Source organism: Polypterus senegalus, chromosome 1 (genome assembly GCF_016835505.1).
Source record: "Polypterus senegalus isolate Bchr_013 chromosome 1, ASM1683550v1, whole genome shotgun sequence".
Lineage (NCBI taxonomy): Eukaryota > Metazoa > Chordata > Cladistia > Polypteriformes > Polypteridae > Polypterus > Polypterus senegalus.
In genome coordinates this window covers 180,412,735-180,427,423 of record NC_053154.1, presented here as the reverse complement: position 1 = coordinate 180,427,423, position 14,689 = coordinate 180,412,735, and the positions used below count along the sequence as shown (strand labels likewise).

General features: G+C 34.4%; 1 protein-coding gene across 2 annotated transcripts in view; it reads right to left on the bottom strand.

Annotated features, from left to right (window-relative positions):
- Window positions 1-14,689, bottom strand: part of eps8l2 (EPS8 like 2) — a 233,075-nt gene that overhangs the window by 13,188 nt on the left and 205,198 nt on the right. For both annotated transcript variants that reach the window (XM_039763877.1, XM_039763886.1), the window contains 3 exons: window positions 13,266-13,414; window positions 12,542-12,692; window positions 12,404-12,435 (listed from right to left, as the gene is read on the bottom strand). In XM_039763877.1, the coding sequence (XP_039619811.1) occupies window positions 12,404-12,435; window positions 12,542-12,692; window positions 13,266-13,414 (332 nt within the window). The remainder of the gene's footprint in view (window positions 1-12,403; window positions 12,436-12,541; window positions 12,693-13,265; window positions 13,415-14,689) is intronic.

Sequence of the window (14,689 nt, the reverse complement as noted above, 5' to 3'; positions counted from 1 at the left end):
CAAACTGGTAGGCATCACCACAGATGGAGCTCCGTCCATGACAGGTAAACAAAATGGACTGATAGCGTTGGTTCAAAATAAAAAATAGAAGTATTAACACTGCATTATTCATCATCAAGCACTGTGCACCAAATGCGTAAAGTTTGAACATGTCATGTCTGTTGTTCTGAAATGTATCAATTACATCAGGTCAAGGAGTTTACAGCATCACCAGTTCAGAGCCTTTTTAGAAGTACTTTACTTTACTGAGGTGTGCTGGCTCAGCATGGGAAATATCCGGAAGAGATTTTTTGTGTTGAGAACAGAGGTGAAAAATTTCATAGCAGATGGCAGAATGGATGTTCCTGAGTTGGAAGATCCACAATGGGTCATGGACTTTGCTTTCTTAATGGATATTACACAGGAGCTGAACATACTTAACATAAAGCTCCAGGGCCCTGATCAGGTTATCATAGCAGCTTATGAAAGTGTGAAAGCCTTCACCGGAAAATTGCAATTATGGAAAATATAGCTTTTATCCAAAAATATCCCTCATTTCCTAACATGTAGGTATCTTGTGGAGGATGGCACAGCATTCAGGAGTGATACATATTAATCTGCTATTGAAACCTGCAGTGTAATAATGAGCTAAACTCTAAGTTCAGAGAGGCACAGGGAAAAGCAGAATTGACTGGGCAGTTTCTGAGAGAATTACCTCCATCCTTTCTAGAACTTTCCAAAATGTTCAGTCCGGTAATGTGCCTTTTTGAAAGCACATATCTGTGTGAGAAACTTTTCTCAACTATGAACTTTAATAAATACATGTACAGATGTAGGTTTACTGATGCTAATCTTGAAGCTGTACACAAGAGTTTCCACTGTAAACTCCATTACAGCAAATGTGGCAAGGCTGTGTGAGCAGAAATGCTGCCAGGTTTCTGGACAGAAATAGAATATAAGTTCAAATGTACAGTATTCAGGTATTGCATGTATTAGGTTAATGTAAAGTTTTGTTAATTTATTTCAGTTTATTTAATTAAAAAAATGAATTGCACATTTAAAAGTAATGTATTTAGAGTACAGATTACGTTTTGAAAAAATATTTTAGTAATGGAAATAAAAATAGATTTAAAGAATATTACTATCTCTTATTGTACTTAAACATTCACATGGCCCCAGTATGACATAACAATACCAGCACTGGCCTGAAGCCAATTTGAGTTTGAGACCCCGGTGTAGGTGATAACAGTAGTACAGTGAAAAGTGGGGTTCCACAGCATGTAAGTATGCATTTAGTTAGGAAGCACCAAGACGGGGCAGTAGCAGTAGAAACTGGTAAATAAATAACAACCAATGGATACAATTCAGCAAGAGAGTTTTCTTAGTAAGAAGGAAGTATTATGTAAAAATGTTTACTTGAAATAACAGTTCTTATAAGCTCCAGCCCTCCAACATGCACCTCCCCCAGTCCCTACCCTTCGACCATTATCTGGATCAGGCCAAGTCAAGTCAATTTTATTTATAGAGCACATATAAAACAACAGAAGTTGGTCAATGTGCTATACAGCTTCCATATACACACCAATATATATATATTGTAAATGTACAAGTTTAAAAAGCTAAGGTAAAAATATAGGCTTTCAGGCATAATTTAAAAGTAACCAAAGTTTAAGAGGGTTTATCCATCCATCCATTTTCCAACCCGCTAAATCCAAACACAGGGTCACGGGGGTCTGCTGGAGCCAATCCCAGCCAACACCGGGCACAAGGCAGGAACCAATCCTGGGCAGGGTGCCAACCCACTGCAGGACACGCACAAACACACCAAGCACACACAAGGGCCAATTTAGAATCGCCAATCCACCTAACCGGCATGTCTTTGGACTGTGGGAGGAAACCCACGCAGATACGGGGAGAACATACAAACTTCACACAGGGAGGACCCGGGTCTCCTAACTGCGAGGCAGCAGCGCTACCACTGCGCCACCGTGCCGCCCATGAGGGTTTATTTTTAGTAAAAAGGAAGCATATTGTAAAAAAATCAAATGTTTACTTGAAATAACAGTTCTTATAGGCTCCAGTAAACCCATATGCAATCCTGGTCTGGGTTAAGAGGGTTTACAAAATGGTATGGTATTATATAATAGTTCTCAGTGCTCAGGAATTTTAGCACTAGTAAGAGTGTGACATTGTATGTGTTCATTAATAGGAAAGAGTAGAAATGATGAATGCATAGGCAGACAGCTTGAAAATTAGGAAATAATAAGAGTGACAGTGTTAGGAGAATAGACAAGGAAAGTTTAATAATTCCAAAGAAAAACACACAGCAGGTACGAAAATATATCTACATGAATATTTACTGGATATCATTGCATACAATCATACTGGATAATATGAATATACTTTAGTATGCACAGAAATTAGAAAAACCCAGCCACAGGGAATGCACAAACCAGTGTGTTTCTTCATGCTGGTCCCAAGCCTAGATAAATGGGGAGGGTTATGTAAAGTAGTGCATCCAATGTAAAATTTTACCAGATCAATATTCGGACAACAATACTTTGAGTGTTGGCAGTGTGACTGGTAAGAGGAGAGAGTTAGCTGATGTGATGGAGAGAAGGAAGGTTGATGTAGTGTGCGTGCAAGAGACTAAATGGAAAGGGAGTAAGGCCAAATGGATCGGTGCTGGATTAAAATTGTTCTGTCATTGTGTGGATGGGAGGAGAAATGGGGTAGGAGTTAATCTGAAGAAACAGTATGTAGAGAGTGTTTTGGAGGTGAAAAGAGTGTCAGAAAGAGTGATGATTATGAACCTGAAAAATGAAGGTGTGATGAATGTTGAGAACTGGTGGATCTTGCCCAGGTACCCTTTATGGTGAGGCAGGGGTTATGGTTATAAAGATTGCTTGCCTTACTGCTAGGAGTATCAAAAATAAAACAAGTAAGTTAGACCTGCATGTACTGTAGCTGAGCATAACTGTAATATTACTGCAAAAACAGACACATGGCTAAATAACAAAGATGGGGATGACTATAATAAAGATGGTTACACATTTTTTAGGAAGTATAAGCTAAAAAGAAAAGAAATTGGGATTTCCATTTATGCAAAAGAGAATTTACATGCATGTCTTTGTCAGTTGGATTATGAGCCACTTCTTAGTGAAGTAGTCTCAATTAGGCTGGTAAGCATTAGGGATAAAGGCCTGTTTTTAGGAGTGTGTTATAGACATCCCAATACAGACAGTAATTTCAATGCACATCTTTTTAACAATATTAAAAAGGCACATTTTGAGGGGGATATTACAGTCATGGGAGACTTTAATTATCCAAGCATTAACTGGGTTAATCTTGCAAATAGAGGAGTTTTTAGACGCTTTGATTGACTGTTTGTTAAAGCATCAACACAAGGAGAAGCCTGTCTAGATTTAGTATTTTGCAATTGCCAGGATAAAATTCAGGTTGTAGAAGTGATTGAACTACTAGAAACAAGTGACCATAATATTATACAATTAACAGTGTTTTGGAAGAGCATAGATGCAAAGACTAAAATTTGAGTAGGCCAAAAATTTTTAACAGATGCAGCAAAGTCCAAAAAGAATAGTAGTCTAGAAACAGTACAAGAGCAGTAGAATTAGATTCAAGACATTTTACATATAATGCATTACTAAGAAATTAAAAAAATATGCCACAGTGGATTAATAAGGAGATTAAAAAGAGGCTGCAAAAGAAAAAACGGCTGTATGAGACTGATACTCCATAACTGTAGGGCATATGAGAGCAAACATTAAAAAGGATATTAGGGAAACTAAAAGGCAGTAGGAGAAAAACATTGCAGATAAGGTAAAATAAGACCCAATGACATTCTTTCAGTATTTTATTGGGAAAAGAACAGTCATGGAGGGCTATTTCAGTGCTTCACATGTTTCAGAGTATAGAATATTTGCATGAAGGAAAGGTAGCAAAAAGTCTACTTCAGTGCAATATGTGATTCATGCAGGTTTTTTTGATTACTAAGACACAATGCATGCATCATACTGTATATGGTCGTATACAGTATATGAATATTGTACACTTTTCATAAATGCAGTACCTCCATTTTCCATACTGCTTTTTTATACATATCATTTCAAGTACAGTATAATAATTCATACACGTGGCAGGCAGAGTTAATTTTATCTTTTCAATTGTAACTGTGCATTTGATGGCTAATTTTATCTTTTTTTTTGGCTTGTCATCTGTATTTTGATCTGTTATAGTTCATCACATATTACTTCACATAATCTATAACTGTAAGTAACATTTGTATGTAGGATTAGATTTTTGCAAGAGAAGAAAATCTAAGAAGATGCCATAAATCAAACTAATTTGTTTTTTTTTTTTTTGCTGCCAGACATTGCCTTTTCCAACACCCAAATCATAGTGTGGTCTCTTTGTGCATATTCAATTGAGTTCTATAACACTTTCACTTTGCATTATGTAAATCAAAAAAGCTTGGTTAAAATACAATTTTCACCATTTTCAAAAAAAAGTGAATGACCTAATTTGCTTAACTTTACTTTAGGCAAACCTATTTTGTTTCAGCTGGATCATCAATATTCTCCTCTTTATATATTTGCATATATATAGTATGTGTGTGTGTTGGATTTGGTTTAATGGTCACAGTACTGAAATAAAAATACTCTATTTTTGATGTATTGATGTACTGTTTGCAAGTAGGAGAATTTAATTAGCAGAACAATATTAGCTTTCACTCAAAAGCAGGTAACCTTCAGCTGTGCTTATAAAAACACCTATAAATATTTTTTTCACTGAATTATTATTTAATAGTTTAAAAGAGGAACAAACACTGAGTAAGTGATAACTGCAATAAACTAGGAGAAAAAAAAATGGCAAACTGGCCCTTGCTTCTAGCTAGAGACAGATTGACTGCTTATCTTTGAACCTTTGGAAATCCTCCTTTAACAAATGTTTGTCTCTGGTATTTTCTGTCAAGAGAATCATTGAATCTTCTAAAGCAAATACTAAGAACTGGAACTCTGCCTATTCCATATCAGAGATCAGATTTCCTTATATTGTCAACTAGTATGTAATTTTGCAGTATGCAGGTTTGGGTTGTAGCATGTGTGCCAGTGGGAAGATTTCTTTGCTTTTTGTATGTCCTGGTTTTTTTTTTGTTCTTTATTTCACCTTATACAATTTCTTGTATTAGGAATTTGTTAGTTTTTGCATACCCCTTGGGGTCAGAGCGCAGGATCAGCCATTGTACAACGCCCCTGGAGCAATTGCAGGTCAAGGGCCTTGCTCAAAGGCCCAGCAGAGTAGGATCTCTTTTGGCAGTGATGGGGATTCAAACCGTCAACCTTCAGGATACCAGCGCAGACCCTTAGCCTCAGAGCCACCACTTATTCTGTTTTCTTCCAGCTAAGTGTTACTTGAATTGTACATTTTGTTATATTTAGGCAAAACATGTTTATATGATATACATTTTCAGAAATGTTCAGCTTTTCATCTCTTTAATGGAAAGCTGATAAAAATATAGAAAAAAGTTCTTCAATTTGTGTTTCAAATAAAAAAAAAACTCTAAAAACATACCATTTACTTTTCACACTGCATTTAATTCTAAACACTGGATTATAATTCTTGGGTTTTGAATTCTGCCCCTCTCTGCATTACCAGACCAGTTATGATTGATTAACTGGCCATTCCAAATTAGTCCTGGTGTGCATGTTTGAATATGCCCTAAAGGAACTGGTATCCTAAGAAGCATTCATCAGACTCAGAAAAACACATTTGTTTCTAAACACTTATAAGAAACATAATTAATAACTGCATCAAAACTGAAATAAAAAACACAGTAAAATTCACTTTTTAAGCAGCTGACCTTAAAAACAACATCTGTGCATTTACTTATAAAGCACAGATCCCTGTTTGTGTAAGCTCCATTTTTCAGATGTAGCTCTTTGGTAATATCTGTGTGGTACAACAGATAACAATCTGCATGAATACAACAGCAGAGGGGGGAAAAATGGCAATGATGAAAAAGACACAACATCTGACTGTTATGGTGGACTTACTATTACAGGTTGTATGCGCTGGAGTGTCATGTAGAATGTCCATGCAGGGACTTTTTCATTTCCTAAAGACCATGGAACATTTCAAGCGTTATTTTCTTCAGGATGTATGTCTGCTGGAGTTTTTATTGTCTTTGCATTACTGCTAACGTAATGAAGTTTATGTTATGATTTCCTTCAGCTGGTTCATCATGTGTTGATATATATATATATATATATATTTATATACAGTATATTGTAGGAGAAGAATGAACATCCTGGATGAGATAGAGAAAATATATTACCTGGACGTCACGATAGGCCAGTTTGTTGATGCAGACAAAGTGGCTGGCGGGACAGGAAAATATTTTTGTACTCGGCTGGTATGAATTAATAAACAGACATGCAGAAGCCAAGAGTAGAGAGAGGTTCCATCCCTCATGCAGGACAATTGCAAAGGTGCTTGGGAGATGGAGTCCTGCAAGAGTCCCTACTAGCTGACAGAAGGCGCTTTCAGGAGAGCACCTCCCTACTTTCTTTATGGCCCATAAGTGTTTCCTGGAACATAAAGCATGACACAGAAAGCATTCTCGGGTCCGGCTTAAAAAGGATTCCATTGCCACACGTGGATGAGTCAGAGCTGAACGGCAGTGGGCAACACTAAACTGGAGGATGGAAGGAGAAAGAATTGCTGATTTATTGTTGCTTTATTGCATTATTGTGGCTAATTGTTGGAGAGATTGTTGGAAAGGTGCTTTTGGGAAGAATAAAAATCCTTTATTTTATTAATATTTTGTGTGCTGTATTGCTGTGCCTGTGGTGAAAAGTATATGGAAGAAGAACAAAAAGAATAAATAGATGATACACGGAGGTAAAGTATAAAATAAAAAAAAAACATCTATTGGACTTTGACCGGGTGAAGAATTAAGAGTGGCCGTTTTATTTTATAACTGGGTGTGAAAACTTTATTGAGGAAATGTTAAAACCTTACTTTACTTAATGGTAAATGCTAAAGCTTACACTACATATTTTTTACATCTGCATCTGTGGTACAAACTCTTTAACCTGCAGGGTTTGAAGGAGGTTTAGGTAAACAGAGAAAATATACTGAATAAAAGCATACTGCTTGAATGACAAATACTTGGCCTTCTTAGTAAAACCTGGAATTTAAAGAAATCGGAAAGATCAGAATATTGTATTTGAAATTAACTTGTTTCCCCTTTTGTCTGGCAAAATTCTATCATGAGAAATTAAGGGAAAACATTGCTGCTTGAACTATATCCGAAGGGGCACACTGAAAAACTATTTAAAAGTGTTAATTTGTCATGAAAGTGGCTTTTGCCACAATTTCTGTCTCTGATCCTTTAATTTTGAATTAATTTAAGTAAATTATAAGATATTAACTTATTACCTGATACTCGCACCCAGACATTTCAGTGCATGTTTAGGTTTAAAGGCCACCAAGTAGAGTATGAAAACTTGAAATAGTGCAGCATTTGGAGCACTTGAGCTCTATCAGAAAAGACCTACCGGTATGTTTGAATCTCAGTTAAGGTGCAGCAACAATTTTTTTTAAATAACAAAATTTAGGTTGACACTGGTCAGATGTTTATTGATATTAATCTGTTATTATTTGGTAGTGTGAGACCATGGTGTGCATTTTTCATGCCTATGTCCACACAGGAAAAATTCAAAGTAAATATTGATAGTAGAAAAAAGCAGTAATAATAACACATTTTATTTAATAGTATCATTCAAGATATTCAAGGGCACACTATAAGATGAAAGCCTAAAATACATAAATTTAGATGGCAGTAACACTGTTGCTAAATACACCATAAAAATGTAAACAACCAAGTTCCATCCTCTTCATAAATAGGTTATGCATCAGAGTTTTAACCTGGTGACTGGGCAATGTTTTAACATGCTTGATCTGATAGAATAATGTTTATATTCTGTACTTCAATAAATATTAATGTATATTGTTCTATCCTTTTCTAATATGCACAGTCCAGTAGTAAGAACACATCTTGTTATTATTGTAAAAAAAAGGAACAATACTTGATAGTATTGTTAATATGAAATTGTGTATCTAAGCACAATATTTTGATTATTTGGAAACATTTTCTTTTTCACTTTGATGAACATTATTGCTGTTATATTGGTAATGGGTAACATACTAATATAATGTAGCCCATGTTGTTCAAGGACTGATCTAAACATTACCTTTTATTTTCTTTTGTGCATAGCTGCAAATCAGAAAAAGACAGTGTTTATTACTGCTGCATTTGAATTTTAAGCATGGTCATTGCCTGTGTGGAGTTTCCATATTCTCTGCATATTTTAGTGCGTTTTCCTTACACTTTCACTCGAATACGCATATGTACAGAATTAAAGGCTAATGCTTTCCACATAGTCTTATTGTAAATGATTGTTTAAAAAAGTGTAATTTCAACTTGTGTGGTTTCTTTGAAAGTCTTGCTGTGTGATGCTGTACGGAAATGCTATTATACCATGAAACCTTGTGCTGATTTAAATGATTTCAGAAAACAGCTAGGCGGGTTAAGAAAAAACACTTGTTCAAATATTGTTTAAACAATTTATAATTTTGACAACACAACTCAATATCTGATCTGATAATAAAACAGATATATGATTGGCTACTGTGTTGCAGAATATACTTCTAACACCCAAAATTCTAACCCGATTCAGGCTCATTCACAGATTATACATTTCTCCTCTGAAATTGTATAAAATGGCCCTTGATACTGCTCTCTGTTTCCAGCTCTGTTTCATACTTGGTATTTTTGGCATTTACCCTTTCTGGGCTACAGAAAAAAACCTTATGCATCTGCTGATGCTACATTATTGATATCTGCCTAGCTTTATAATAACCTGCTTGTAGAAATCCTTTGTTTATTAATGCATTTTTTAATTTGCTTCACCCTAACTTTGAACAATTGACCCTACTGCTTTGATATGCTTAAGTTCTTTATCTTCCTAATTATGTTAACGATAGGAAGTTCTTTGTGAATGTTTATTTGTTATGTTTTACTCCTATTTGTTCCTTTCTAGTATCTGTATAGGATGCGCTTTTCAGTTGGTGAAAAAGGGAAGGGAAATGAGATGGGTAGTTCTTTATATCAAGAGAATAGATGAATGAGGAGTAGAGAAATATTGGAATGTGTCTTCATTATGTCTGTCTTTTATAAATTGTGTTAATTTAATCTGATTATTATATAACATTGATTCCAAATAGAAAATCATATGACTGTAAAGTGCACATTAATGACTAATACTCAAATACTACAAACAGGGTACATTTTCAAGCCAAGTCACTTGATAGGATACATTCTTCAAAAGTTGTGCAAATTAATAGGCAAATAATACACTGACATGTAATGACATGACATAATTTCTGCTTAATAAATTTAGAGGGTGTAGTGGAGACTATCCTGGCAGTATTAGGTGAAAAACATTGCAGGACCAACATACCGCCACACTCACACATGCCAGTTTTGAATAACCAATTAACCGAGCATGTGAGTCTTTGGGGATTTTGGTGGAATGACAAAGTACCTTGCGGATTAGCAAACACAGGCAATGACTGCATACAGGATACAAATGTAGGACAATGGATGTGTGAGGCACAAGCACTGTCTGTCTACAGTGCCCCTACATAATCACAATTATATAATGGATTGTAAAGAACTCATTCAAAAATACAGCATACTGCTGTATTCTGTGAATGAGGGATTTTTGGATGAAACTGGTTGTCTGGATGTGAACTGAAACAACAAAGTTTTCTAGTGAAGCCATTAGTAAATATATTACCTAGCAATAAGCTCAGGAAAGCAAAAAATATACTAAAGATAATCAGTTTATTTGGTTTACTGTTAAAACAAATGGAAATGTACAGCTTATTATTTGCCTGCACAAAAAAGCTCTGTAATACCTTTACTTTCTGAGAAGATTGCAAATATTTTATAAATTACCTGCATGGATAAATATTTTTTTGCAAATCAACATTTTAACTATTTTTAATATCAATGAATTACTTTAAAAATGTAATTCAAACAGCTGTATTTTGTAATTAATGGGTGAAATGTAGTTGTTTTTTCATTGAGTTAATTACAATTAAAGGCACTTTGAGAAAAATGTTTGTCAGATATTGTTAGCAAATATTTGATGTGAAATACTGCTGAAAACACAAGTATATCATGGCATAAATGAATATAATTTTGTTTGGCAAAAAATATCATCTTTTCACGCACAAAGGAAAAAAAAAACATCCCTTTAATGCTGAGTTTGGTTGCCACTTTAAACCATGACTAGAACAGTCTGATGGACTTTATATGCAACATAATGCTTTCTAGCACTCTTATAAATGGTATCAATGCTGATATTATACTGAAGAACAAGATTTAAGAAGCTGTGTGGAAATCTTGCCAATCTACTCTCGCGTTGGAGGTCAGAGCCAATGACTTGTACTGAACAGCTTTCTTTTTTTGTTTTGTTTTCTTTTTACAATTCTTTCTAACCACTGACATCTATAAATGGATTAAAAATGTAGTTTTCATTTCTATTAATGCTTGTATTTAAATTTTACACATTTTTTATTGATATTTGTACTAATTTACATTCTATGAATTAACCTGTTGCCTTTGAATACAGTAAATTTAAATTGTTCAGTGTTATTTTTTTACTACATAACTCAAGTACAAGTATCCTATAACTATGGTTCTCTGTTTGAAACCACAGGCCTATCCCGTAATACATTTTTTCAATCCAGAACACACCTCTTCTAACTTTGCACTTAAAAATGTGTTGCTGCGCATATGATTTACAACTCTCTCCTTGCCTGATAATCTAATTTTCTACTGTCAAGCCTGACAGCACTGGAAGTAAACATAATTAGTTGTAATATAGATAACTAATCAGAATAGTCAGTAGTTATTCAGCCAAATTAATAGAATGAATCATATAGCTTCCTCTTCACACAGGGGAATTTGATGCTCCTAAGATTTATCAATGTGTTTTTGCAAATATACTTGTCTTATTTAAATCAAATGCTAATGTTTGATTACCTTCAAAATGGGTATCCTCTTTTTAAAGCTGGGCCAAGCAAAATGATTCACTCAGGCTGAAATGAATTAAGGTTGTCTTGCACAAATCCCCTCCTACTCCAGCAGTATCTATGCCTCTGATCTCTAGTGCATTAATTATGCTGAGGACTGCACCTGGTAATCTAATGAGTCCAAAAATAAATGGTCCCCAGTGATGGCACTTGTTCATGAGATGTATACTAACTGAAGTACTGTATGCTACCCAGAATGAATAAGAATATCCCGGGAGAAATCAAAGTATATCCAAAGTACTCAGGTGCTTTACAAACAAAAATATGATCCAGCAAAATTCTCAGAAATCCAAGACAGCGATTTTTTACAGTATAAGTGTACCAAATGCATTTGAACTGAAGCATCTCAGTAGTTGAGACAGTGATTAAACTGAAACCTACATAGTAGACTTCATTTAGTTTCTATATCCATACTTTTTACATATCTGAATTGAAAATAAATTGGGAATATTTTTAAACAATCCAAGAATATATGAGAGACTAAACAAGTTGAAAAGTGAAAACGTATATCACATAATAGTAAAAACACTGAGGAAACATTTATGTTTACATGTAAATATACATGTTATCTTTCTGTAACTACACTACAAGCCAGAGTGTAAATTTACAGTTACAGTTCTCAAACATGTCAATTAAAAATAAAGCACAAGAAAACTCAAAAAAAAAAAAAAAAAAATCACAGGACTCCAGATTTTGGTAAACATATATTTTACAATTCTTTCTTTCTGCTTACCCTATTTCACATTAATATGGGGACAGTTTTATATATGTCTGGATTTATCAACATAACCAAAGTACTGAGTGTGAAAATATTTGCTTCCTAAGGTTTGGAAATATAATGCTACATGCTTGTTTTTTCCTTCAGAAATACTTTGTATGGAATGCAAGCAGACACTGGTGTAAAAAGTAATGTCTTTTTTTTAGCTTTTGTAGAAATCTTACAATGTTCTAAGGAAGAAATAAGACAAGATTTTTCCTCAGATAAGTCAATACTTATAATGGGGAGGCTAGGAACAAACAGGCAATAAAGTTTTTTCTGTGTTTTGAGGCTCACTAAATAATAAACTAAAGAATAATTAATTTCAGTTTAAAATATTACTGCTTTTTTGTAGTAGCCATGTGGGTGACAAAGAAGAACAGAGTAACTATTCCCTTCAACACAGATTTGGCTATGAAACAAACTTATTTATCTTTGGTAACAGGTCTCCACATTACGATTTATACTTAGAATACGTACCCATTTGAAGGAATGTAAGGCAAGACGGCTGACTGTTAGGAAATAAAAAAGAAACAATGAAAACTTGTTGGTATTTTCCATTGTCATCTCACTCCTACTGGCTCATAGGTTTTTCAACTCTTCTACTTGCCACTGTACCTCATCTTGTAGATGATCTGCCACAGTCTCTGACATGTTCTGCCCATCCAGTTCCCAAGGTACACCCCTGAAATTTTCTAGTGGTGGCTCCCAACCATTCCGAAACTTTGGTACATAGGGAGGAACAAAGTGATCTTTTGGCCAGTCAGCTCTATGAAAAGTCAAAAAGGAAAAATTAATTTGCAAGGGAGAACTGGAATAGGAAGACTTTAAACTGGATAAATGGAAGAAAATCGAGTGTTTGTATAAGATTCAAAGATTAAGTGAAGCAGTATGTAATCCATAAGTAATTTATTAAAACTATGTTTTTTTTTTTAAGTTAAAGTGATTCTAATCCAATAATCATAGATTATGGACTATAGTTATTACTTCTAGAACAGTTATTGCACTAGAAACCATGGCTGTAGAAAAGGGGCTAGGTGGCTCCATTTGGAGCAGGGTAAGTTATGATATGTTTTTAAAAAAATGGAAACAAAGCTTATTTTTAAAAAAAAAATGTAATTTCATTTTTAATGTCACCAAATTATTGAAATATAGGACAAAATGGAACCAATAAACACTTTAAATGATTGTGAATGTTGCAAGGTATGAGGTTACTATAATAGTATAAGTTTGAGATTGTACTCAACAACATCAGAGACTTATTAAAATAAATTGTTTGACTGGATTGTTCATATACATTGCTGACCAATACCAGCAAAATAAAAAGCTTAGTAGCCTTCACCTGGAACAAGTCCAAGCTTCTCCCAGCATCTCATAAATGTTCATCTCCTTTGGAGTCAAGTGCCCCCTCAAAAAGTCAACTGCATCTTTGGATAACAGAGGACTAAGAATGGATCGAGGAAGTTCTGGACCTCCACAGCTCTGAAGCACCTACATGTGGCAGAAGAAAAAATGTAAAAGAAATCGTACCTATGCATGTTAATCTTTATTTACACGAAATCTGTTCCCAAAAAGGACGGGTGGTCCAAAATTTTGGAAGCACTAATAATCTTTATGAAGGTTAATTTGTTCAAACTGTTTATAGCCCTATGAATTGTACAAGGCATGTGTGACTGCTTTAAGGTTAAATAAATAAGTTTATAGTCAGGCTTATCTAACACACAGATGAAGCGAGTGGCTGCCCAGGGCTCCCTGCTTTGGGTAGCCTAACACCAGCAAGCTCTGAAATCAATGCTCAAGCCCCACTGGTAGCTTTTTTAGTTCCATATAATTGCTGTCACAAACATGCAAATAGTCTCTTTTGTGTTAAGTACAATATAAAAGAACTGTAGTTATGTACATTATAGTGAGAAACTTGCTGTATTAATTCTATCTAATATATTGCCAACTCTGGCAATTACTTTTAGCTTCTCTATCTCTGGAAATGCTAATATAATTTATTAACATTATATTTTCCTTGCCATCTATCGTCTTGTTGTATAGAGCAACTTGACAGAACAGTCTATGTTATATATATGTGCTGGGTAGGCAAACATTGAGTAGTTATGGAGTTAATTCTGTATTTGACTGCATTCAGTTAACAAATACTATTCACAATTTCCTATTGAGTTTATTTTAGACTGAAATATTGCATTAAGTGTTTGAAAGAAGGTCACATCAAGCTGTAAGATTGTTGCTTTCCCCTAAGCTGCCACCCTTGCTACCTTTTCTAAACCACCTCCTCTCCTCACCCACTTCACAAATATCTGTGACATGATATGCATAAACAAAAATGTAAATAAAAATATAATAATAATATTTTCAGTACATGACATAGGCAACATAGCTTTTTGCATAGCCTGTTTAATCTACATCTATTTCCATTTATCTAATAGTGTGAGTAATAAAGTATTAAATATTCTGTCAAAAGTTCACTACATACTTTTTACATGTGAATAATACTGCCTATAGTTTACTACAATTACCCAAATTTCTGTGAGGTCTAATTTAAATATTATTAACTCCAAAATAATGGTTAATTAAATGCACTACATTACAAGAAAACATTTTTGCTTTAAAAACAAAACTTTACTCATGCAACCCAAAATAATCAGCCATTCTTGAAAAATCAACAAGAACAATGTCCCTATGGTAGAACTGCATCATGTCATACATTGCTTTTTGTCCTGGTTTGAATTCCATGTTCAGTTAATGAACTTTCCTTCA